Here is a 23,342-nt window from a genome sequence, read left to right as displayed (position 1 = left end):
AGTACATCTACTTATTAGTTGCTTTCGAACGACTGCGCGACTTAGTCCGATGGTGATGACGAGGAAGAGGCAGTCCACGAGTTTTAACAGTGACGAGAGCATGAGAGCGGAATCGCGCAGGCGGCGCTGGGAATGCATACCTCCTCCTCCTGTCGGTCCTTGTCCGCCCTGTAGAGTCCGCGACTTGGTCCCAATGTCCAACAGAGCTGGCACGGAAGCCCGGTGGCACTGGCAAGCCTGCATCAACGATGCCTTGCATGACCTCTTGCAGAGCAGCCGTCCAGCCTTGCCCCTTCACACCCTGGCGTTGCCAATCACGCCAGGCCAAGTTCAGACATTTGCGCCAGCACCGCGGAGTCGTGTGCCTTTCCCGCGATGCCATGCTCAGCTGCCGACCGAACAGATCCAGCGCCTCGTTGAAGAACCGCTCGTCAGGAGCAGGGAACCGGCCCTTCCACGCCAATCGAGGGCTTTGCGTCTTCGCCATCGCCAGCAGTGCGCGGTAGAGCGACAGACCAGCAGAGACCATGCAGCGGTGCAGGAGCGCAGAGACACTCCGCAGACGCCTGCGCCTCTTCGAGTACTTGGACAGCTGCAGCTTCTGCATCGTCGCCACAAACGCCGCCCATCCAGGCAGCCCGCCTCTGAACAGCGGCACCCACGCGTTCTCGTCCGCCTGAAGGGCCTTGTCCAGTACCGCTTGCTCGCGCCGGTTGAGTGTGATGGCCCTCCTCGCTTCCTGAGCGTAGCAGCGCATCATTGAGGTGTACGCATGCACGGGAAGACACCAGGGCTTGACATCTGGCACGAAGTTGGGCAGCCAGCTCGCTTTCTCGGCTTGTTTAGCTAGCAGCCAGACCCTCTCCGCCGCTCCCGTTGCCTTCGCTTTCGCCAGCGCGTTGAGCAATGCAGAAAATACGCGGGGCCCGTGGCGCACTGCCTGTCGCAGGTACCGCTTCCTGAGCCCGAGCGACAGTCGCGCTCGTTGTCGGGAGTCGTCTGTATGCCCCCACGTAGGGTGATCCACAATGGCCAGCTCGGGCAGCATGCGGAAGAGAACATTCACGATGACGCCGGGTTTCCCAGTAGCGGTAATGTAGGAGATGAAGCTGACGAACGTGTGCGCATCTACTGTAACGCACTGTGCGCCGGAAAATGCCTCTGGAACATCCCAGTCCTCCTCTGATAGTCGTCGGAGTACTCTGGACTGTAGTGTGTAGGACTGAGGGGCCGAACTGCTCTCGTTGTCCCGGGATGACTTAGCCGCTGGAGGGTCCTCAGCGCGCCGCTGCGACCCAAGGATCGGTGCGGGAGCAGCAAGGGGCTCCTCAGGATCTGGCCGGAGCACTCCTGGTCGCGTGCTATGCTGGAGGACATCTGCACCCTCCGCCCCAGCTATGTTCGGAGGGGCGCAGGCCTGCAAGGTGGGGACAGACCGTCCGTAGCCTCCACGCAGCGCGCGGAGAGCAAAGTCCGAGATATCCTTTCTTCGTAGCAGCGTACCGGCGCGGAGGAGCGTGTTGTATGTGACGATGTTGGATTTTAACGGAGGCTCCCTCTTGCTATACATATGGTCCAGGATGCCGGAAGCGAGCGCAGGTGACACTCGGTGGCGGAGCGCGTAAAACAGCAGTGTGTTGTAGGATCCAATGTCGAGGTGAGGCGGTGGACGGTCCATCGGGTCCGGCTTCGTGAGCGAGTGGATCAGGCGCATGAGCACGTTGTGAAAGTACCGATACGCCTTGACGCGGACGGGCTTGCGAGAGCCGTCTAGGATCCAGACGTACTGGTTTGTCTTCGGGCAGGAGTAGAGCGTGCGTACGAGCGTGGATATTCGATCGGTCGGCAGCTGGCCTGTGTCGAGCAGCATTGCTAAATTCGCTAGGGCTTGGAGGATGGAAGCTAGCCTATCCCTGTCGTCGTCTGCTTCTGCGGATGAAAGTGACTCCATGGCCTTGTCCATCTCCCGGAGTACACTGTTCATGGTGTCAACAGCGGTGCGTGACAAATGGAACGAGTAGTCTCGTCGGATGGGTACGAAAGGCGAACACCCGTCGGCACATAAGGGCGCGGCGTTGGCATCGGCAGAAGCGTCCGAAGCCATATCAGCGCGAGCTTTCTGCAGTTCCATGCATTTGAAGAACAGAACGACGAATAGCGAGCCCATAATGATCTCGCCGTGTAGTAGAAGGTTTTTGATGATTTGGTTATAGGTGTACTCCGTTCGACGTTGACCCTGCATGCGAGCGTGCAGCATGAGCTTCACGGCGGCTCTCGTGCACGTATCGGAGACCATGCTACTTCGAATCTTCAGGACGTTTTCACCGGCGGGGACCTTTTTGCGCCGACCATGGAGACCCATGCCAGCCAGAAGACCGCCGAGGGGCTTGGAGGGAGTACTGGTGAGAGAATGAATCAACAAAGTGACGGTTGCAGGCCGTAATTGTATGCCGCAGTCCTGGAAGACTGCAGCGTACGAAGCGGCCCTCTTTGCGAGGCCTGCGCGCACGAGAGCATGGAGGAAGGCATGAGCGGGTACACGGGGAGAGATGGGTCGCCCGAAGTCTATGGGCGCCGCGGGCGATGCGGGAGAATGCGATTTGGAGTCGATGAGCGCACTTCGTGAGGATGCGAGGGATTCGGGGTTATGAGATTCTAGTAGAGAGTTGATGAGGTACAGAGCATCTCCGTACTTGCAATTCCGCACGGAGAGTCGGACGGCCTGCGCTGACGCACGGGATATCTGCCCCGCTGTCAGTGACAGTAGAAAGTGGTTGGACTCCGTCGTATCCGGTGGCTGCGAGTCGACCGTTGTAGGGTGTGCGTCGGGTGCTTGGCGGAAGACCAGAGCGGCTGCTCCCCGGGTGTAGCTAGAGTTGAAAAAGGATGCGACCTTGCTGCCGGGATGCTGCCTGCAAAATACACTTCGTCCAGCGGGGCATGGTCCGTTGTACCGGGTGCGGAGTGCTGAGCCACGGCGGGCGACGGTGTGCAGGAAAGCACTGGCCGATGATGTCGACCCATTACATAGCATGTGTCTCGCATTACTGTGCCGCCGCGGTGAGCAATGTTGACATCTTCGCCAACGATGGACATACCAAGTCTGCCTGAGGCTCCGACTGGGGAGCAGCGCACTGCAAGGCGGACAGAGCGGCGACGGCGGACGAGGTGGTCGACGCTCTGAACAGGTCGCCGGCGCCCCGGCCCAACTAGCCTCCCCGAGAGCTCTCGCGACAGACCGGCTCACCTCGGGCACAGGCATTTTGTTCAACTGCCCCTGGGCCAGTAGCTCATTTCATTTCGACCTCATCCTCTTCATGTCTCTCAACCCCGAACAATAAATTCGGGTGCACTACACTGAACATGGTACAGTACAGTAGACTCGTCCAACTAGTTTGAGGTCAGACTCACAGTGGCAATAATCATCGTGGGAAACGCATCAAAGACTACAAGTGCTCGTTCTGGGCGCCTGTCTCTGCGGTAAGTAGGTCGTCGACGGCAGCGTCATTGAGCAGGACAGACCTGGTTGTCGTCAGTAAACGCAGTTGGCATCGCTAGCATGAACCACCACGGGGGAGGACACCGCCGAAAGCAATATCGAGGTGAGAACGGCAGAAACATGCCCGGGTGGCCTACCACAACTTGAACTTGCACACGTTCCCAGGTGCAGACGACTACGACAGTCATGACCGCCGGCGGGACACTTTTGACACCCCAGAGCAGAAGCTGAGGAAGACTATCATCAACCTTGGCGAGGTGGTGAGTACGCCAGCCACAACCTCTTTTGGGAACGAGTCTCCGAACATCTCCATATACTAGGATCCCGTCCAAGAACTACCAAGGCTTGCAAGCGATATACGCGCGGCGAATGAAGCTGCTACAGCTGCGGGCGGACCCGCCATTCCTGCTATCACCGAGGGCTTCCGGATAGGGTGCGTCGCGCCCACTTTTGTTCACCTCCATTCCGTTAATACCATCGCGGACAGTGTCACCGAACAACCATTCAAGATTCCCTACTATGCTGCCTTGCTCCGCCTACTCCACGACCCACCAGCCGAAGCTGAAGAGAACCCTCCGACAGACGGATCGCCCACGCTGGGCAAACAAGTCTTGGAGGACTTCTGGAAGGGGTTCCAAACGTTTTTGGACAAGCTCGCCTGGCGTGAAATCAGGTTATGTGTACGTGTGTCTATCCGCGTCTTCAGTCAGAACGAAGACTTACCTCAGTGCAGATCCAATTCTTTGCGCACTGCACAATGGCCGGCCTCGTTTCGTCGCAAACTATGTTCGAATTGTTCAGGTCATTTACCGCGGTGCTGCAAGAGTTCGGTGTGTCGCACGGGCGAGCCATGAAGGCAGCATTGAGCGCAGCGGAGGGGCTTATGATAGTTCGTGTCTCGCCATTACATACCAATGTTTTGCACCTTGACACCTAACTCCATAGGCTGGCCCAATCATGTCGAAATCCGGTGCAGACGTCACTGAGATCATAACTGCTATCAGTGACTACTCTGAGTCGATGACAGGCTCCAAAAACATCGTGCAGCCTGTTGTCAGGCTACACGAGCAGTCATCAACCATCGAGCACGCCGATGAGGTATGCGCATAGATTGTGGTCGTGGACAATGCTGACACGTCCTGCTTGGCCAGCTCCTTGACTCCGCCATTGCTGCCCTGTATGTGTTGAAGAGCAGCGACTTCGCACAGACCGCGGACAGTTTCCCGCAGCCATATGTTGAGTACCCTGAGTTTGGGTCCCCGCCGTTCGAGCTACCGTCCGTCCTGGTACCTCCTGAGGTCATCGAGTTGGACGGCCTGACCACCGAGGCTGGTGAAGATGCTCAGGTGAAGAAGGAAGAGTGGCCCGCATACTTCGTCCGGTTATTCGACAACGACGTGAGTAACGTTCGTCGTGACAATGCCCACTGACCAACAAGTCGTTCGGGTAACAGGTTACACCCGACCCTACAACGCCAAGTGGTTACGCTATCCGGTCAGCCATCCTAGACATCTTAGACGTCTTCGAGGTGAATCGTAAGGAGTGTGCTCGACTACTGCTAGAGTATCCAAAGTGGACTCTGCATGGAACCTTCAAGCCCAGGCCCGGTGCACCAGAGCAGGAGCCAGTACCAGAAAAGAACTGGCAGCTGGAGAACTCAATCATCGAAGTGCGTCTTTCCTCTGTCGGAAACTCACATCGTCTGAACGCATATGCAGATTACGCTTGGCTCGATCTTCCTCCTGCCCGAATCAACCTATAGGTCGATCTATTATATCGCCTTAATCACGGAGATCTGCAAGCTGTCGCCGCAGACAGTTGGTCCCGCCGTCGGCAAGTCGATACGCAAGCTGTATACGCTTCTGTCGGACGGTCTCGACGTCGAAGTCGCACATCGGTTCGCTGAGTGGTTCTCCGTGCATATGAGCAACTTCGGATTTGCCTGGGTTTGGAAAGAATGGTGGGTCTGCTTCTCATGGTTCACGGATGTCATTGATCATCTGTATATTCAGGGCACCAGACGTCTCATTGTCGGCCAGGCATCCCAAACGGCGCTTCGTGAGGAAGGCCCTTGAGTATGAGATCCGGCTCTCGTACTTCGACAGGATCTTGAAGACACTGCCTGAAGCCATGCAAACCCCGGAGGCTCAGTGCATGCCCGAGGAAGCGCCTGGTCCCGAGTACGACTACGATGACCCGTGTACGTCAGATGTGGTCGCGGGAGCTGCTCTGCCACTCATCTTGTTTGTGCAGCAAAACCATACCATGACGCAGCGCAATCGCTCCTCAGCCTCTTGCGTGGCCGCACAAAAGCGGAGGACGTCGTATCGCACCTGGACTCGCTCAAGAACAGCATATCAGAGACGGCCGAGGGCAACGTGAACGTCAGCACCGTCGTGCGCAACATCGCCGTGCAGTCGCTCCTGCACATCGGCAATCGCTCCTTCTCGCACTTCCTCAACGCCATCGAGCGGTACCTCCCACTCCTCCGTAACATCGCATCCGGCGGCGGCGCAGGCGCAACGGGCGGCTCCAACCTCGAAGCACGCCTGGACATCCTCAACGCCGTCGCGAATTACTGGAAGCGCGTCAGGAACATGGTCGTGATCGTCTTTGACAAGCTGATGCAGTACCAAATCGTCGATCCGCCGGATGTGGTCTCCTGGGCGTTCGCGTATGGTGGGGCGCTGACGGGTGCTGTCGGCAAGTCGACGTTCGACTCATTCCAGTGGGACGTTCTCAAGGGCGCACTCGACAAGGCAAACGGCCGTGTCACGATCGCTCGCAAAAAGGTCACGGCGTTGAGGAAAGAGGCTGATGACACTGCGGCAAGAGCCATTGCTACCGAGGGCGCTGCCATGGAGGTTGACGCTGAGGCGAAGCCAGGTAAGCATGGCGTGCCTCCTTTGGATTCATATGTGCGATTCACTCATGCCGGCATAGATGTCATGCATGCCTCCGAGTCGCCTGCGCTGACCAACGCTCTCAAGGCATTCGCCACCCTGACGCGGGAGCAGAAGGCCGTGCTGGCGCGCACTCTGGACGGGTTCGTTGGCTACCTGGTCGCCGAAGGTGACGCGAACCCGACCGCAGCGGAGGTCATCGCAGAAAAGTCGTGGCACAACCGCATCAACTGGAACGAAGTGCAATGGGGAACCTGGGAAACATGGTGCTGGTTCCGTCACTTCTGCAGAGCGGTGAGTCTTTTCGGAAGTCCTTGTCGTCGATGGAGGCTTGATTGACACGCTCACAGTACTCGCCATACCTGCGTAACTACACGCAGTCGCTGGAGGAAGCGTCACTGACAAAAATCGGACCTTCCGACCCCGCCGTGGACTTGTTCAAGAAAACGTGGAACATCGCCACTGGGCAGGACGTGTAGAAGCTTCACCGTTCTTGTGGATACTCGCTTGCCAGGGCCATGCGAGACCGATAATGCTATTGCTATTTGTGATGATACATGTATTGCAGTCGTTGTTGCAGCTGATGCTCGTCAGTCGATCGCGAAAGCGTGCCATTGTCAGAAGCATAGCCGGGGTGAGCTGAGAGCGCCATTTCAGAGCGGTTCGAACATGGCAGATTGTCCGAGGAACACACACACTGATGTAGAACGAGGCGCAGTATGCGTACAACACACGTAGTCAGTAATTATACTCAGACCAAGAACACTTTGCGAGACTTTCGGACGACGAACTCGCACTCTTGAAACGCTCAGAGATCAAACCAAGGCAGGCGCATGGATGATGCAATAACGTTTTATTTTACTTCAACTTGTAATTTACGGTATATGCGTATGGATCTAGGTGCGAAGAGATCGTGCGATGTCCTGGCAAAGAGACGGCAGTATGTAGTGTGCAGCCAGCAGCCCATGGGAAGAGAGCGTCTGTCTATGAGGGGTAACGAGACGATGCGTTGCTACATTAGATCATGATAAGTGTAAAGGGGATGGGACACAAGGAAGGACGAGCACCTCAGCCAATCTATGCACCGACACGCGAGGGGTTGCGCGCGAGCGTCGCACCCGCACGCTGCGCCTGGATGCTGCTGAAGCGCTGGAGCTCCTCTGGCTTGACGGAGACCTTCTGGCCAAGACCGACACGGCGCGCCGCACGCTTGATGAACGAGACACGGTTGGAGTAGAGGGACGCGTTGACAGACGCAGCGCGGGAGCGAGTGCGCGAGAGGGTGATCCCAGTCTCACCAGACTTCGCGAGCTCAGCCTCGTGACGCTTGCGGAGCGACTTGATGACCGTCGCCTTCATCGCGAACTTGATCCAGTCGAGAGGGACGAACCAGAGAATGTCCTATGCAGAGCATGAGCGCAGTTCGAGTTAAGCAGTGCAATGAGCAACACTTACCCAAATCCAGACGATGCCAACCCAGCCACCGGAGATACCGTGGATATCAGTGAAGCCCCAGTTGGCGTACACGGCGATGATGGACGACACGAGCTGCGCAAGGCAGAACGCGCAGAACAAAGCCACCGATGGACGCTCCATGAAGAAGAAACCGTGCGACCGAGTAACGAAGATGAGCGCCTGCGAGATAATGGCAACCTGGAGGTAGACAATGGAGTGCAGGACACGGTCGTTGTGGTTCGTCGCCTGGATAGCACCGTATTCGAACAAGACACCGAACTTGTCGTAGAAGAAGGTCGTCTTGATGCAAATAGCAACGAGGGCGATCCTATAAAGGAAAGATCTCAGCATACAGTCGACGCACGGAAAGACGACAGACTTACGTAGACATGGTGAGGTACAAGCCGTAAGCGACGGCATACGCGAAGATCTCGGCGAGGTCCCAGCTATCGGGTTGGTTCGAGGGCAGGACACGGTCGACCGACAGAGTCATGATGGTACCGTCGTTGAGGAGGGCAATGATCAGGACCATGAACGGCGGGAAGTCGAACTTGAACGCGAAGGCCAGGATAGCGAAGCAGACGACGATACGGATGGTGACGGCGCAGGCGTAGATCGCGTAGTTGCGCATACGCTGGAAGATGATACGCGAACCGCGGATGGCGTGGACGATGGTAGAAAGACCGGGTTCCGTCAGGACGATGTCAGCGGCGCCACGAGCAGCGTCGGTGGCACCCTCGACGGCGATACCAACGTTAGCACGGGAAAGAGCGGGGGCGTCGTTGGCACCGTCACCAGTCATCGCAACCAAGTGGCCAAGACCCTGGAGACGCTTGACGATCTCGTACTTGTGCTCAGGGAAGACACCAGCGAAACCGTCGGCGTCGAGGATCATCTCGTCGAGCGACGCGTGCTTGCCGCCAGCCTCGGGACCGTCCTTGAGCACCTTCGCGGGGTACATGTGGTCACCGAGACCGAGACGACGACCGGTCTCCTTCGCGATGGCGAGCTGGTCACCGGTGACCATCTTGACCTTGACACCGAGAGCCTGCGCGTCGTCGATGGTCTGCTTGGTGTCCGAGCGGGGAGGGTCGAAGATAGGGAGGAGGCCAATGAGCTCGAAACCGTTGCCCTCGTTCTCGAAGTTGTCACCGTCAACCTCTTCGTAGGCGACAGCGAGAGCACGAAGACCACGCATAGCGAACTCCTCGACGTCGGCCTCGAGCTTGTTCTCCTGCTCCTCGGTCTTGTTGCGCGTGCACAGCTCGATGATGATGCCGGTCATTCCCTTCGTAACGCGCTTGAGCTTGCCGGAGCTCTCCTCGAGGTAGGTGATCTCCGTGCGCTTGTCGACAGGGTTGAAAGGCTTGAAGTCGAGCAGCTTGATACCAGCGCGAGCGCGAGATATCTCGCCAAGAGCACCGACGACGCAAGAGTCGATAGCGTCTTGGTTCTCGGTACGGGAGGCGTAGGCTGCCAAGAGGATGACGTCCTCACCGGAGAAGGGGCCGTAGGTACGAATCGTCTCGCGATCGATGGTGAGCTTGTTCGTGGTAAGCGTACCGGTCTTGTCCGAGCATAAGATGGTGACGGCGGCAAGCTCCTCGATGGCAGTGATACGGGTGACGATGGCCTTGTACTTCGCGAGTTGCTGAGCACCGACAGCGAGCGTGACGGACAAGACGGTGGGCATCGCAATGGGGATACCACCGATCAAAAGCACCAGGATGTTGTTGAGACCGCGACGGTAGTGGTAGCGGAAGCCGGCATACAAGCAGAAGATCTCGGCGATGACGAAGATACCAATGACGACGAGGCAAAAGGTACCAATCTGGGCGAGAATCTTCTGCAAGTGACCGGTGGTGTCGTCGTCCTGACCGACGAGCGACGCAGCGCGACCGAAGAACGTGTTGGCACCGGTAGAAATGACCACACCCTCGGCTTCACCCTGCTTGCAAGTAGAGCCACTGAGGGGAAAAATGAGCGTCACATCCAAATGCTCCAGTGGGAAACTTACGAGAAACACTGATCACCGAGCTTCTTGCTTTGAGGCAGAGACTCGCCAGTCAGCGCAGCCTGGTCGATAGAGACATTGATCGCCTCCGTGAGACGGCAGTCGGCCGGAACGATGTCACCGATTTTGAACGAAACGAGGTCACCGGGAACGAGGTCGGCGGACTCGATCTCCTTCCATGAATTGCCACGCTTGACCTTAGCCTTGGGAGCGAGCGATTCCATGAGCGCCTTGACAGCGTTACCGGCATTGCGCTCCTCGTAGAAACCGATGGACGAGTTGATGAGCAGAAGGAGGACGATACCGACGAAGTCCTGCCAGTCCGGAGGTTGGCCCTCACCGTTCGAGAGCGCGATGGCGACGAGGGCAGCAGCCTCCATGACCCATGACAGAGGGTTCCACATGAAGCTCAGGAACTAAAACCACCATTAGGCACACCGTTCAAATCACGAGACCGCAAAGTGGACGTACCTGAAGGAAGGCGTTTTGCTCCTCGGACTCGAGCCTGTTAGGGCCGAACAGCTCGAGCCGGCGCAGAGCCTCGTCGTCGGTTAAACCATTGTCGTCGCACTGGAGGAGCTTGAACACGTCCTCGACGACGATGGTCTCAAGGTCGACTTTCTCCTTATCGTACAAGTCCTCAGCACGAAGCTGGATCTGGGACATGTCGACCTTGGCATCTGCCGGAGAGTAAGTAAAACGCGCATACAGTCGGGGAGAAATGGTGCCACGTACGAGTCGCTTCCTCTTGCTCGTGACCAAAATCCTTGTACTCCCTCTTTCGCTTCTCAGGCTGCTCGGCGGGAGTACCGGGCTGCTTGGCGTCGACGTCACCGACCTTTTCGTCGTTGGCCGACATGATGATGACCAGGTAGGGGCGGAGGGGAGAGGGGAGGGACGCGGAGCGCGGCGGCGGCTAACTGCGCTTAGAGCGAGACAGACGACACCAGGAGGGGATGGTGAGGGATGGGGGAAAAGGGTTAAAAAGATGGTCGGACGGTCGGACGGATATATATACGCGCGCAGTGGGGGCGCACCTGTGGTTGAGAGCGGACCCGGTCAGAACGCTCTGCCAGAACCCGGCTGACACGAGCGGCTGCCGGGGCGGCTGACTGCCGGATAAGGCAATGATGGGCCGTAATGCCCGATAGGATCGCCGGTTCCCCCAGCGACGGCGCCTGGGAGATGATCGGGTGCGCTCGGCATGCCGGCAGCGACCCTCGCTTCGCTTTCCCGCGCCCTCGTCGGCCGCGTCCGCTGCCGTGCCCGAGCCTGCCTCGACGCTGCCGCCGCCGCCCACCCGTCTCCCGCCGGCATTCGCGCGCGTCCGCCGCCGTGCGGTGTCCGGGACTCCCATAGCCGTCGCCGCTGCCCGCCACCGGCTGCTCATCGTCGCTTGCAGCCGGCGGCCCTTCCTCGTCCCCAGATCGGCTGCGCCGCTAGCCTTGCCCAGCTCCCGCCACCGCTACGGCGCGCCGAGCCGCCGTGTGGCTGCCCTCCATTGGCTGAGCACCGTATGACCCCTCTTGGCTTACTGAACGCCGTATTCATCAAAGCGTCCCCGTCGGCTGGGCGCACCGCGAAGCCGTCGTTGCTTACCGACTGTCGATACCAAGTCGGTTCTGTGCTGTAGCGGACGTGAAAAGGCAGAAAGTCGCCAACGCTCTGTAGATACATGAGTTCTCCGCCGGGTGCCAAGAAGCCGGCCTCTCATTCGCTGCTCGCCGCTCGTCCTGGGCTCGTCTTCTCGGGTGGGCAGCCACCCCGCCGCAGCGCGCAATCAGACTTGTCGCACGACAGACTGCATGTTCAGGTGTCCCTGTGGTTAGACCCCAGGGACATCGCCCAATCCGGTGCCGTTGACGCAACACCCATGCTGCAGCGGCAGCTGCAATTTGCTGCAATCGATGCCGGACCTGTATGTCATTCTCTCTTTGTCCTGTCCGACTCTATCCGTGGACGCCCCTGGCCCTGTCTTGAGCCTATCGAATAGCCCACTGTGCCCGCAAACACCAGCGCTGCACCCGCCCACATCATAACCGCCCTCCCGCCTCCTACTTCTCGCCCCGCTCCACGGAAGAGTGCCACACTGATGAGCAGAGACACCGCCTTGCGGACCACCAAGACCAGCGAGACCGTGAGCGAAGACACCCGTGCCGTAAGCCGGTGAACGCCTGCCACACACAACAGCTGGGTAAGCGTGTTAAGGACCAGTGGGACATACGCCTCCGGGATCATGACTTCCCCGTCGACACGATAACCAGAACCTGGCAGGGCGGCCGCCATGCTGCGGACCGCACTGGGAAGCGGGACGTTGTACGTTGGTTCCGCGCCCAGTGCGTGAAACTGAGCCAGGAGATCCCTCCGGACAAAGAAGAATAACGGCATGGACAGGAAGTGCATGTAAAACAGTGCCTCCTGCCACGGCGGAACCTCCTCGTCTGCCTTCCTCGGACCGGTTCCATCCTTCTTCTCTTTCGCCTTCACGTCGGGAGCATCCTTGACATCTCGGTTCGCCTCGGATCCATCCCTGCCAGTGCTCTGAGGTTTGGCGTCCTTCCGCCCGTACTTTGCATACATCCGGTCCTGTAACACGCCGAGCAAACCACTCAGGAAGAGCGCTAACGTGAGTATCCCGACGCCGGTAGCGTACAATGACGGATCCGTCCCTGTCATCGGTGTGCCCGGACCCGATCGCTTCGGAACAGCCGCGGAAAGGGTGGTCACAATGACCCCGAGCGAAACCACTGCGACAGAAGTGATTTGTATAACGTTGTACCTACCTTGTTTGAGAATGGACCGATACGTCTACGACCATTGAACGACTCACCTGCGTCCGACAAACAACCAGTTCAGTAGCAAACTAGCCACCAGTCCTCCGCTCCGGAAAATGATGTGAACGGGCATAGGTATCGCGTATGCGAACGCTGCATTATTCAGCAGGGAGGTTGCAGCGAATAGCGAGACTTGTAGCATGTATGGGGCGAGGGGCACTCGGCGTTTTCGCAGGGTGATGTGAGGTATGGGCGTGCGGCGGTATACGACGAATCGAGGCAGGAAGACGACGGTAATGATGAGGAACTGCGCGAAAGTAATCAGGTTCCCAGAGCGCGGATGGCGAGTTGTCAATTGCTCGAGAGTGAGTGCATTACTGGGAACGCGCAGTCATTCGTAAGATACAAGACGGCTGCGCGACACATTTGAGACGCACCTGCAGCATCCGCCAAATATTAGGGCTAGGATAGATACCCACTCCGAGAGTACCGTAAGCGAAAGACCCTTCAGTATGTCAGAACTATGCGCCAGGGTGCTCATGCTCGGTAGTCGACGTTTAGGTTGTAGCCAGGGAGGAGACGCTGCAGAGCATCGTCAAGTTGTAGGGTGCGTTAGCGGTGCGTGTTGGGGTCGCCACAACACGCGCATCGCGCCAGGGCAGGAAGCCATCGCGACAGTGGCAACGTGTGCGGTTGCCATTGGGCGGGCCGATTTGAGCGCACTGACAAGGCTGAAAGAGAATGGCTGCAGACGATCATCATGCTCTGTGTTTTCTTCCGAGTCGTCGCGAGCTTTTGCACAGCCTAGACTGAGCCTAGAGTAAGTAGACGACTCGGAGTCGGAAGACGGAGTGGGAGACTGGAGACAGATCACGATCGTGGGGATCGGGCAGTCGCACTGTGACATCACGCGTCCGTCTTTCAGGTCGCGAGTAAGAGTGCAAGGTATCGTGCGGGCATACCACTGGCTGCTTATTGAGCTTGCGCTCAATAGTCTACCATTGGTATTACATGCATTGAGATCAGACCGAGTATGCGACGGATTACATACATGGGTGTACCGCTGGTGTCCAAGTAGAACATAATGAACGAAGAGAAATCCTTACCACTCGCCTGCACCACTCCACAGCTTCAACGCCAACCTAACGCCCAAGAGAGAGAGGCAGATGACCAACAGGACGTCGAGTGCTGCCTGCTTGATCCAGCGGTCCCAATGTGTTTGTAGCCGCGCTCGTTTCTGCGACCGGGACAACGTGGGGTGGATGCAACGCCATTGCCCAAGCACGTCGGCAGCGTCAGGCCTGCTCATAGGGTCCTCTCGTATCATGCGAACAACCAAGGGGCACAGAAATTCCACGTTGGCATAGTTCTGGAGGTATCAGCGTGAGTACGTTGAGTCGTGATGAACATATCAGGGACGACGAACGTCGATAAAAGCCTTGCGGAAGAGGTTTCCGAGCAAGAATACGTCGAGCTTGAACGGGTCGTACGGGACTTTGTCGCCTCTCCGTAGCTCCGGTGCATCCCGGTCGCGTCCTTCGTTGCCCAGCACAAGGGTCCCTCGTCTTCCCAAGGGAATGTGCACGGACAAACCGAAGTCGATGAAGTAATACTTGATCGGAAAGTCTAGTGTGGAACGCCAAAGCATCGGCCACAAGCCGCCAGAGGGCTTTGAGATATTGTAAAAGGGATGGCCCATCCCACTTGCATCCATCATGAGGTTCGCGTAAGAGCAATCCCTGCCTCGAGCTTAGGGTCGACGATAGCGAACCTGCAGGATCCTGTGCTCACCGGTGAGCCACACCAAGTCTGTGTAGAAACGCAAGACCCTGTTTATACGATTTCCGATTCTAGTTCCTGTTTCCCACAGACATATTCAGTGACGCACCTCGAGCATCTGGTCCACAAACTCGACCACATCACCGACAGCGCCCACGGGAGGGTCGTCGATATGCCGGAGGAACGGCATCACTATGTAGCTCACATATTCGTTGTCTTCGTCCCTGAGCACATCGAGAATGGGCACGGCATGATTGGCTAGGTCGTCGCAGAGCGGTGTCGACGAGAACATGCTTGCGATCCGGAGCTCGTGGCTGGCGGTCGCGACACGTTTGATGCATACAGGGGCGTTGTCGGACGTCCGAGTGGCACGCACGATATGTTCGTCTGCCCAATACGCCTGCATGAAAATGTTGAGCGACAACGCAACATATCACGAAGGGAAAACTCACGTATGCCAGCGGTGCGGCGTCTTTGCGAGCCCCGAACCTGTCGTTCATCCAGGTTGCCACTGATGCCATATACTGAGGAGTCACTCTGTATCCATTGCGCTCAAAGAAACCATGCCGGTGTGTCCAGTACGACTCAGAGAGTTCGATTAGTCCCGAGGAAGCACTGGAAGTGAGGCAGTCCGGATGCTCCCTGACTGCCTGCTGAAGCGATGGCCCGGGTTCCTCTGCTGTGGTCGACGCCGACATCAGTCAATGGAGATAGGCTGCCGTCACCTCAGGTCTAAATATCGAATGCATCGATGCTCAACGTGGAACTGCTCTTTTGTGTCCTTGGATCCATTGTGCTTCGAACGGCGTTGAATAACAAGAGATGCGTGGCAAAAGATTTGAGCCAGATCGAGATCACCCCCAGTATATGTAACCAGATCCGCGTGCTGCTGGGTATCATTTATATGAGCCATGACAGAGTATGTATCAGTGATTGTCACTTACATCCTGAGCAAGCAGTGGTTGAAAGTCGACTCGAAGACGAAGCCGACAAGTTCCCGTGTGGCCCGAAAGCGCCCGGAGTTCAGTATGATGATGTTCGGCTTCGCTCGGCCCGCACATCCCGGACACCTCGGGCGACGGGCACGGGCATGACGGGCGTCTATGACGAACACATAGATTCCATTAACCTGATCATGCAGAGGGCCACGCAACGAAGGCCCGGTTGCAGGCACGCACTACTAATCTGCGCAATCGTTCGTACTTAAATAGAGCGAATAGCGCTACAGTGGTGGTAAGGCAGGCAAGGGAATGTCCATCCATGCACGCTCCGAGGAGTCCACAGCGGTATCAGGGTGATATGGGGAGGTAGAGGGGTGTGGCGGGGTATGGTATGTAGGGTAGGCTGTGTCCATTCACAAACGAATAGTAGGCGAGAATAGCGCACTGCAAGAGAAATAGAAGGTGGGAGTAAGAAGAGGGGTAGTTTGTCCGGCAAATCCAACAAGTCCAGGGCGCACAAAACACGAAACGCAAAATTCGAAAGAGAAAAGAAGGGTCCGCGGAGGGAGAAAAGAAAAGAAAGGTGGGTAGAGAGAGACAAAGGAGCGCGTGAGTGTTCGTTCGTTGGGGTAGTCTCGTGTAGGATCGTCGTCGTCATGCAATGAGCAGTGCTCATGCAGCCTGCGCTTGCGTGCGGAAGAGCGCCGACTTTGAGTGCGCGAGGCGTCGGAAGGCGCTGCTGACGCCATGAGGTTCCACAGCGTCGCCGTTGTCAGCGCCATCCTTCTCCTTCTCCTTGTCGCTGCTCTTGTTCGAAGAGCCGAACATCCTGCTCAGGAAGCTTCCGCCTGTGGAGGGACCCATGTCGGAGACGTTCCGACCGATCGCGGGCATGGTGGTGCTTGGCGTCAAGGAAGAAGACTGATTCTGGTGCACATTGGCGCACGTAGTCGACCGCAGTCCACGACCCATACCAGCCTTGAAATCGATCACAGGAACGCTGGACGCAGCAGTAGGCGATGGCGATGACGCGCAAGAGGACGCGCGCGACGAGCCTTCAGAGTCACTTCTACCAAGGCTGGACGGCTTCTTGCCTTCAGTGGCATCCGATCTGATGGTGGATGTAGACGCAGTCGACGCCTTCCTGCCTTGCCGCCTGAACGCGCGAGCCGGGACAGGTTGTAGGACGAACTTCCTGTCGACGGCCTCGTCGGCTTGAGCATCCTTAATCTCGACGTTGTCAGCCTCGCAGTCAGACGATGACAGAGCAGGAGAGCTAGCCGCAGAGGAGCCACTGTCGGACGTGAGCGAGCCGGCCTCGGATTCACCGCTAGTACTGCTGGCGTCAGAGCCACTTGACAACTCGCGAGTAATCGGCCGGGGTTGGGGGCTAGCCGATGAACCAGACGCGCCAAGGTACTGGGAGGAAATGCGCTTCATGAGACGCTGAACACCAGACAGAGAACCAGCAGGCGACGGGAGCGGAGACGACCTGGCATCGTGAGGCGGAGTCGGCGGCATCTGAGCTTGCACCCGGGCCTTGGCGCGATTTACAGCAGTAGCACGAGCCTCCTTGGCAGCAGCAGAGGAGTTGGGCATGAATGGAGCAAACCGCTGAATAGCCTCCGCCTCGTCGAAACGCAAGTCGTAGTCCAAGAGGTAGAGAAGCTGCTTCTCCATCAGGTTGATTTCGGCAAGGTCAAACAGGGTAGCATATATTGCCCAGCACTTGTTCTTGGGCGACGAGTCGTTGAGGTACTTGGCCGCGACGATGAGAGTCGCCAAGAAGACTCGATGCCTCGTGCACTGCATACCTGCTGGGGGTAAGCGACGGGGAGGCGCAGCACGAAAAGAAGCACTCACCCTTGGCCATCTTGGGCAGCTTCGTCCGCAGCCGCTCAAGGTAGATCAACGTAGTGAGGAGAGTGGGAGCCTGCACGTGTGAGGACTGCGCGATGGTGATGATGAAGTCCTCGAGCGACGGAAGGCTGTTTGACGATTGTGCATCATCGAACGTTGCCTTCTGCGGCGTATGCGGGGGAGTGGGAGGCGCGGCAGGTTCTTCGCCCAGCCTAATGACACGAGTAGTCTGCAGGGCGATGTAGCGGATCATGTCATACGACACCGGCTGGCGCATGAGGTCGACGAGGGCCGGGTCGTGGCATGAGCGGGGCAAGAGAGAGGCTGGGTGACGACGATCTAGAGACATGTTTATGAGGGAGAGTGGGGTATTGGAATGGTGGTGCCCGTCGAGGGACAAAGCAGGAAGAAAGAAAGAAGAAACGAACAGGCGCAGGGGAGGGCGCTGACGAGGGCGGGCTCTTATACTCGAACCCCCGATCGTCGACGAGGGACAAACAAACAGCGGTGACGCGCTCGGTACCCGCCGGTGACAGTGTGAAGAACGAAAGCAAAGAGGTCTGCAAGCAGAGTAAGGCGAAGGCGAGCGAGGCGCAAAAGTTCTCGCCGTGGCCGTGTGCGGATTTACACACTCTCAAGGCGTTGCGGGGCAGACTGGGCGGCAGGTGTCGCCAGTTCCAGGCCAGAGGCTGGCAGACGGACTCCGGCAGCATCGCGTCCCCGCCCGCCACAGCGCCCTGCCCGACCGCCGCCGGTGACAGCGCACACGTGGTGAAGAGGCGGTCTCCAGAGTACATCACATGTCCCAGAGAAACACAAGTCTCAGAGAGACACAAGTCCCAGAGAGATATACATATCGAAGCGAGAACTTTCATGATAGCAATCAGAGTACCTTCACATACGCAGCAGGAACGAGACCTCTCCTGCCATCCATCTCTCCCGTCCACCTGTTGAGACCCCGTGTAAGTACAACCATCTCCCGTACGGCATGGTGAACACGTACCAATCATCGGATGTCCTCTCGACAATGAATACCCTCGCGCCCTCTTCCAGCGGCAGATCACCAGGATCCTGATCTTGTAAGCATCAAACGCAGAGAGCATGAACGTCGAGCACATACGTCACTGGTGTAATCGTACAGCGCTTCCGCCCATTCACCTTCAGGCTCCGGCTCCGGGACTCGAGGACGGGGCGGCGGGGGAGGCGGAGGCGACGAGGTGTTCCCCGCATTGGATGCAGTAGAATCAGCTCGTCTCACGGGAGGCGGCGCGAAGGCGCCCCTCCTAGACTGGATGGCCGAGGGTGTGGGCGGGGCTACTGACGGGGGCGTAGCATGCTTGCTCGCGGTGGAGTTGCGCAAAGAGGAGAACATGGCCTTCCCAGAGGAGACATCTACGTCGCCGAATCTCTGCACGAAGTAGAGGCGCTCAGCACAAACCGTACATGCCAGGTCGCATTGCACTCACCTTCTCTTGGACAAATTTATTGGCGGACGATTCTTGCTCCTCGGAAGCAGAGCTCGGTGCCCGACGGGCAGGAGGACGAGGCAGCTGAGCTCCAGATGCGCCGAATGCCGCAGCTGCAGCGGCTACCCTCCCTGCGGCGGCGGAGGGGAACTCTGGTACAGATGCCTGTTGCTATGAACATCGAAGTGATAAACAGACCACAGCAAACGCTTGCAAGGGACCAAACTCACCGAGGACGCACTAGATGCATCCGGTCGCGGTGGAGGAATCGCCCTCTTCACGATAGATGCTGCCTCCTGAGGGGTCGTTTTGCTGAACGCACTGTGTAGGGCGGACGCAGCTGATGCCTTCACTGCGTCTGAGGATTGCCCTGGCTTGTTCAGGAGTTCTGGGCGGGAGGTGAAGTACCTGCGGAAAGTGGGAGGGCCACCACGACGAAACAGAGAGAAGTAGCCACAACGCGCTCAGATTGATGGACCGATCACGCAGGGAAAGCACGGCACTCAACTCGTCCAGCAAAGAGAAGAACGCGTCCTTCTCGCGGTTGTTCAGATTGGCGAAGACCATGTTTGCATCGGACGATCGACTTTGGTGGGCAGTAAGTCGTGAGAGACGGATGACAGTCGGCGTAGAGCAAGACGTTGTTATAGAGCGTCGACGAACGCGATCTTCTCAAGTCATGTCACATCGCCTCCGAGATTCAGTACAAAGCCGCACAGGACCATCGTATCACGAGCTGCCATATATTATGTATCACGACAAGATGGGACGCTGTTGTTCTGAGTGTCTGTGCTTGTCGAGTCTGAGTCACAGGACCGGTGGCTTCAACAGCCCCCCGGAGTACCTGTAATCGTACCTGTACCACCACCAGTACCGAATGATAACATCCTTGACAATGAAGCTGAGCCTGAGCCGGCCTTTAATGTCAAATTTGTTTCTGCCAATGTGCAGAAATCTGCTGAGAATACGACTCAGCTCCTTGAGCGCTACAGAGACGCTGACGTCATCTGCGTGCAAGAGATCTTCTGGGGACATATCAAAAATGTGCCGTCCAGTAAGAAAAAGGACGGGGACTCGTATGAGAATACGACTGCTCACCGAAATTTCACGTGCTTCGGCGCGTCCTCCAAGTCCCGGGTTGCCACATACGTGCATCGCCGCTGGCGCGGGGCTAGTCCCCACATCATTACCGGATCAGCACCTCACGGTGACTGTCTCCTGGTCTCCTTCGGTACACCACAGGGCGCCTGCAATGTGCTCAACGTGTACAATGATAACGGGCCGAACAATGTGATCTCTCACTTGCTCGAACACGTGGACTCTCTCCCGCCTATCACGTTGATGGCGGGGGATTTTAACCTGCACCACGTCGCATGGGACAAGGTGACACGCAACTGCAATGAAAATCCTCCTCATGGAGGTACAATTTCAGACTTATGGGACTTAACCACGGAGCTTCAATTGCTCCTAGGAAATGACCCTGCAGCGCCGGCCACCTGGAAATCCAATAACCCTAGGTTGGCCGCAAGAACTCTTGATTTGGTCTGGCACAGACCGGACATCCAAATATTGAACTTTAAGGTCAATACCCACGCACGTCACCGGAGTGACCATGCTCCGTTGACGTGGGAATGGAATGCCGGTGATTCACCGGAGCCCGAACCGATAATTGCACGCGTAGGACCCGCATCCAACGAGTTCTGCCTAGCAGTTGCCAAGCTCATTGCTGATCTCCCCACTCGGTGGGAGACAGCTGATGAGCTACAGCGAACTGGAGATAAGCTGTATGCTTACATCCAGCGGACATGGAAGGGAAATGTGGTGAAACCCCAGCGCACAGCCCGTTCAAAGTCCTGGTGGAATGCCGAGTGCAGTGCCGCTCGCAAGCGCCAGATTCTCACATCTAAACAATGTGACAAAGTGCGAGGCCTTATCGGCCTTGCTCTACGAACATTAGGCAGAAACGCTGACCAGTTCAAAATTTACCATGAACTCTACGAAGGGGCTAATAACCGACGCCGTAAAGCGAACAACTCTCTCCGCCGCGCTTCTAAAGGCGCCAAGCGGGAATTCTTCGACAAAATGTTGTCGAATTGCCACCCCCAGCTTATCTCCAACTTTGTTAGCTGGGCTAAGCCGAGGAAACTGGATGCCAGCGTGCAGATCAAGCGCGCTGATGGATCCGTTATCCAATCGCAGGACGAACTCCAAACAGAGTTCAGAGAGCAATTCACTCCTTCCATCCCGAAGGAAGTCGATGAGACAATTCTCGAAGAGTTCAAGCAATTCGAGAAGCGTCCCTTTAATGAAATCTCCATGGAAGAGATTGCGGAACATTTGGCTGACACGTCTAACACGTCAGTCGGAGGTGAAGATCACGTCAATTGGGAATGGTGCAAACGCATATTCCACATGATTGAAGAATTAAAAGATAAACAGGGGAACGTGATTAACACGATCAACTGGGGATCTAAAGTCTATTCCTTTTTCAAGGCATACTACAACGCGTGCATCCGACTGCACAAATTCCCTGACGTCTTTAAGAGGTCCATCACGGTTGTTATACCCAAGCCTAATAAGCCGGATTATAGCAAAGCCAAAGCATATCGACCAATATGCCTCCTCAGCGTGTTCGGGAAGCTATTTGAAAAGCTTCTTGCAATGCGTATGCAGTTCGATGGCCAGAAGTACGGCATCTTACACCCATGCCAATTCGGCGGTACTGTTGAACACAGTACGGTTGATGCGGGCATGCAAGTCGTGCACTTTGTGCACGAGGCCTGGGCCAGAAACATGACACCGTCCATGCTTCTGCTGGACGTGTCACAGTTCTACCCTTCCATCAATCACAAAATGATGGTGGAAATATTCAGAAAGCAAGGCTTTGCAGATGATCTCTGTGACTTCTTTGCCGACTACTTCGTGGGAAGGTTTACTAAATACCTATTCAACGGCAAAGTCACGGAGGCGACCGCTGTTCCACTAGGAATGGGACAAGGCTCGTCACTGTCACCGGTTGCATCGGGATTCTATATTGCCCCGGTGTTACATAAGCAATACCCGGTCGGGAAACCGATGCCGGGTAACTCTTCCATCCAATTCTTTGTGGACGACGGAGGGATCTTGGCTGCAGTTCCTCGGAACCTATCCAACCTTACCCAAGTAGAATTGAACTGTGTCACAATACAGGTCATATTCCACGCCCTAATGCTCGACCTTATCAGGCTTGGGCTATCTGCGGAAGCGGACAAACTCGAGTGTATCCATTTCTGGAAACACCGAGACCCATGGCGACCAGACCGGCCCTTCGGGCCAGATGTGGTGGTATCACTTGGGAACCAAACCGTCAGGGTGGTCCCCTCAGCGTCTATGAGATACCTCGGGTTCTACTTCGACCCGAAGTTGTCATTCAAATCGCATGTTCGTTTTTATGCATGCAAAGCGGCTAGCACGGTATCATCGATATCAATGCTGGGTAACTCTCTCCGCGGATTCACTCCGGCTCAAAAGAGACAATTATACATAGCGCATGTGCTTCCGCTCATTTGCTATGGTGCGCAGCTCTGGTGGAAGCCGGGCTGGAAAGGAATTGGGTGGATTCTTCGTGAATTTCACACCGCCCAAGCTCGCGCTTGCAGATGGATCACGGGGTGTTTCCGCACCACGCCCATTGGAGCAATGGAATCACTGGCGGGCCTAGTCCCCCTAAAGGAAAATATCACCCGATACATGGAGCGCTACGCGCTTCGTCTTCGAACATTAGGCGAGGGCCACCCCACAAAGGCGATCCTTGGCAAGGAATGGGTTACTTCCCAACTCAACGTCGTTATGCCCTTTATCGAGGGCAGCCGCAAGGCATCTCGCACGCCGCTAAGGGCGTTTGCAAAAATTGCTGAACGAAGTAATGAGGAGTTCTCCCACTACAGCGACGCTTGTCGACCTGGAGACCGGCTCATCGATCTAGATGACAACCGAATCCAGAAGATGTTCTTCAGCCGAGACAAACGAGACCGGCACAAGAAGCATGACGACCCTCCTCCGAAAAAGAAGGATGGAAAAATCAGCAAGCAGTTCAGAGCGTGGATCAAAGACACCTGGACTCCCCGCACCTTCGATCTTATCTTCGATAAGAACACTTTAGTGATGTGGACTGATGGATCTGCACTCATTGACCGGGACAACCCGGACAACACGCGATGTGCTTCTGCGTGGATTATCACAAAGGAACTTCGTAAGGTTGCAGAAGGCGCATTTAGCGCCGGACGCGCTACTAGCTACGACGCCGAGGTTCTTGCCTCTGCGAAGGCAGCCAACAAAGTCTGGGAGCATGTCGAAGGCAGCACAGAAACACTCATCTTCGCAAGTGACAACATTGGTAACTTGCAGAAGATCATGAAGCCGGGTAAGGGTCCAAGCCAGCTGGCCGCCCTCATGGCAAACCAGGAAGCTGCACGTTTCCTGGAAGGAAGGCGTGACCGAAAGGTCATCTTCTTATGGAGCCCATCACACGTGGGCATTCTTTGGAATGAAGCAGTCGACAAACTCGCTTCAGACCTTGTTAACGATCGGGATGTTCCGATTGCTGATATAGTTTCCTTTTCTTTTGCCCAGCAAGGCATCCGAAGGGAGATGTTACGCGCGTGGGCCCGGG

At 56.7% G+C, this 23,342-nt stretch overlaps 7 protein-coding genes across 7 annotated transcripts; 1 reads left to right on the top strand and 6 right to left on the bottom strand.

The window, feature by feature from the left end:
* Positions 1-7: 7 nt before the first annotated feature.
* Positions 8-3,034, bottom strand: C8Q71DRAFT_697742 (uncharacterized protein; the record flags this gene model as incomplete). The annotated part of the gene is made up of 2 exons (XM_047919986.1): positions 8-1,384; positions 1,433-3,034. The coding sequence occupies 2 exons, from the start codon at positions 3,032-3,034 to the stop codon at positions 8-10; spliced, it is 2,979 nt and encodes a 992-aa protein (XP_047784586.1).
* A 251-nt stretch (positions 3,035-3,285) lies between these two features.
* On the top strand, positions 3,286-7,115 carry C8Q71DRAFT_902930 (MIF4G like-domain-containing protein). Its single transcript, XM_047928808.1, has 13 exons — positions 3,286-3,602; positions 3,665-3,759; positions 3,820-3,932; positions 3,987-4,179; positions 4,233-4,388; positions 4,445-4,597; positions 4,651-4,896; positions 4,953-5,168; positions 5,218-5,459; positions 5,512-5,699; positions 5,753-6,385; positions 6,443-6,696; positions 6,753-7,115. Exons 1-13 carry the CDS (start codon positions 3,560-3,562, stop codon positions 6,879-6,881), a joined length of 2,661 nt encoding a protein of 886 aa, XP_047784585.1. The 5' UTR covers positions 3,286-3,559; the 3' UTR covers positions 6,882-7,115.
* A 95-nt stretch (positions 7,116-7,210) lies between these two features.
* Positions 7,211-11,000, bottom strand: C8Q71DRAFT_13003 (plasma membrane H+-transporting ATPase). The gene is made up of 6 exons (XM_047916471.1): positions 10,607-11,000; positions 10,343-10,551; positions 9,875-10,287; positions 8,241-9,824; positions 7,858-8,185; positions 7,211-7,803 (listed from the first exon to the last, which is right to left on the bottom strand). The coding sequence occupies exons 1-6, from the start codon at positions 10,728-10,730 to the stop codon at positions 7,480-7,482; spliced, it is 2,982 nt and encodes a 993-aa protein (XP_047784584.1). The 5' UTR covers positions 10,731-11,000; the 3' UTR covers positions 7,211-7,479.
* Positions 11,001-11,671: 671 nt separating this feature from the next.
* On the bottom strand, positions 11,672-13,493 carry C8Q71DRAFT_12981 (UAA transporter). The gene is made up of 3 exons (XM_047916469.1): positions 13,083-13,493; positions 12,702-13,022; positions 11,672-12,650 (listed from the first exon to the last, which is right to left on the bottom strand). The coding sequence occupies exons 1-3, from the start codon at positions 13,184-13,186 to the stop codon at positions 11,795-11,797; spliced, it is 1,281 nt and encodes a 426-aa protein (XP_047784583.1). The 5' UTR covers positions 13,187-13,493; the 3' UTR covers positions 11,672-11,794.
* Positions 13,494-13,597: 104 nt separating this feature from the next.
* C8Q71DRAFT_730007 (uncharacterized protein) lies at positions 13,598-15,490 on the bottom strand. Its single transcript, XM_047922065.1, has 6 exons — positions 15,369-15,490; positions 14,877-15,313; positions 14,534-14,824; positions 14,437-14,474; positions 14,072-14,384; positions 13,598-14,014 (listed from the first exon to the last, which is right to left on the bottom strand). The coding sequence occupies exons 2-6, from the start codon at positions 15,120-15,122 to the stop codon at positions 13,748-13,750; spliced, it is 1,155 nt and encodes a 384-aa protein (XP_047784582.1). The 5' UTR covers positions 15,123-15,313; positions 15,369-15,490; the 3' UTR covers positions 13,598-13,747.
* A 344-nt stretch (positions 15,491-15,834) lies between these two features.
* Positions 15,835-17,995, bottom strand: C8Q71DRAFT_12942 (uncharacterized protein). The gene is made up of 2 exons (XM_047916468.1): positions 17,229-17,995; positions 15,835-17,179 (listed from the first exon to the last, which is right to left on the bottom strand). Exons 1-2 carry the CDS (start codon positions 17,572-17,574, stop codon positions 16,038-16,040), a joined length of 1,488 nt encoding a protein of 495 aa, XP_047784581.1. The 5' UTR covers positions 17,575-17,995; the 3' UTR covers positions 15,835-16,037.
* Position 17,996: 1 nt separating this feature from the next.
* Positions 17,997-19,413, bottom strand: C8Q71DRAFT_12941 (SH3-domain-containing protein). The gene is made up of 6 exons (XM_047916467.1): positions 19,200-19,413; positions 18,922-19,099; positions 18,692-18,862; positions 18,346-18,633; positions 18,229-18,296; positions 17,997-18,172 (listed from the first exon to the last, which is right to left on the bottom strand). The coding sequence occupies exons 1-6, from the start codon at positions 19,256-19,258 to the stop codon at positions 18,109-18,111; spliced, it is 828 nt and encodes a 275-aa protein (XP_047784580.1). The 5' UTR covers positions 19,259-19,413; the 3' UTR covers positions 17,997-18,108.
* Between the last annotated feature and the right edge of the window lie 3,929 nt (positions 19,414-23,342).

This window comes from Rhodofomes roseus (genome assembly GCF_022264815.1).
Source record: "Rhodofomes roseus strain CIRM-BRFM 1785 chromosome Unknown C8Q71scaffold_1, whole genome shotgun sequence".
NCBI classification, from domain to species: domain Eukaryota; kingdom Fungi; phylum Basidiomycota; class Agaricomycetes; order Polyporales; family Fomitopsidaceae; genus Rhodofomes; species Rhodofomes roseus.
This window is presented reverse-complemented; position numbering and strand designations above follow the sequence as displayed.

Coding starts and splice junctions, on each gene's coding strand:
- C8Q71DRAFT_730007 (XM_047922065.1), bottom strand. CDS start 15,122: ATGTCGGCGTCGACCACAGCAGAGGAACCCGGGCCATCGCTTCAGCAG. Junction 14,475..14,533: donor TTGTGGACCAGATGCTCGAG/GTGCGTCACTGA, acceptor TCGTATAAACAG/GGTCTTGCGTTTCTACACAG. Junction 14,385..14,436: donor AGACTTGGTGTGGCTCACCG/GTGAGCACAGGA, acceptor AGCTCGAGGCAG/GGATTGCTCTTACGCGAACC.
- C8Q71DRAFT_13003 (XM_047916471.1), bottom strand. CDS start 10,730: ATGTCGGCCAACGACGAAAAGGTCGGTGACGTCGACGCCAAGCAGCCC. Junction 10,288..10,342: donor AGCAAAACGCCTTCCTTCAG/GTACGTCCACTT, acceptor TGGTGGTTTTAG/TTCCTGAGCTTCATGTGGAA. Junction 7,804..7,857: donor TTGGCATCGTCTGGATTTGG/GTAAGTGTTGCT, acceptor TGCTCTGCATAG/GACATTCTCTGGTTCGTCCC.
- C8Q71DRAFT_902930 (XM_047928808.1), top strand. CDS start 3,560: ATGAACCACCACGGGGGAGGACACCGCCGAAAGCAATATCGAG. Junction 4,897..4,952: donor TCCGGTTATTCGACAACGAC/GTGAGTAACGTT, acceptor TTCGGGTAACAG/GTTACACCCGACCCTACAAC. Junction 5,700..5,752: donor GTACGACTACGATGACCCGT/GTACGTCAGATG, acceptor TTGTTTGTGCAG/CAAAACCATACCATGACGCA.
- C8Q71DRAFT_12981 (XM_047916469.1), bottom strand. CDS start 13,186: ATGAGCACCCTGGCGCATAGTTCTGACATACTGAAGGGTCTTTCGCTT. Junction 13,023..13,082: donor ATATTTGGCGGATGCTGCAG/GTGCGTCTCAAA, acceptor GCGCGTTCCCAG/TAATGCACTCACTCTCGAGC. Junction 12,651..12,701: donor TGGTTGTTTGTCGGACGCAG/GTGAGTCGTTCA, acceptor CAAACAAGGTAG/GTACAACGTTATACAAATCA.
- C8Q71DRAFT_12941 (XM_047916467.1), bottom strand. CDS start 19,258: ATGGTCTTCGCCAATCTGAACAACCGCGAGAAGGACGCGTTCTTCTCT. Junction 19,100..19,199: donor TTCTTCTCTTTGCTGGACGA/GTTGAGTGCCGT, acceptor CACTTTCCGCAG/GTACTTCACCTCCCGCCCAG. Junction 18,863..18,921: donor ATGCATCTAGTGCGTCCTCG/GTGAGTTTGGTC, acceptor CGATGTTCATAG/CAACAGGCATCTGTACCAGA.
- C8Q71DRAFT_12942 (XM_047916468.1), bottom strand. CDS start 17,574: ATGTCTCTAGATCGTCGTCACCCAGCCTCTCTCTTGCCCCGCTCATGC. Junction 17,180..17,228: donor GCTGCCCAAGATGGCCAAGG/GTGAGTGCTTCT, acceptor TACCCCCAGCAG/GTATGCAGTGCACGAGGCAT.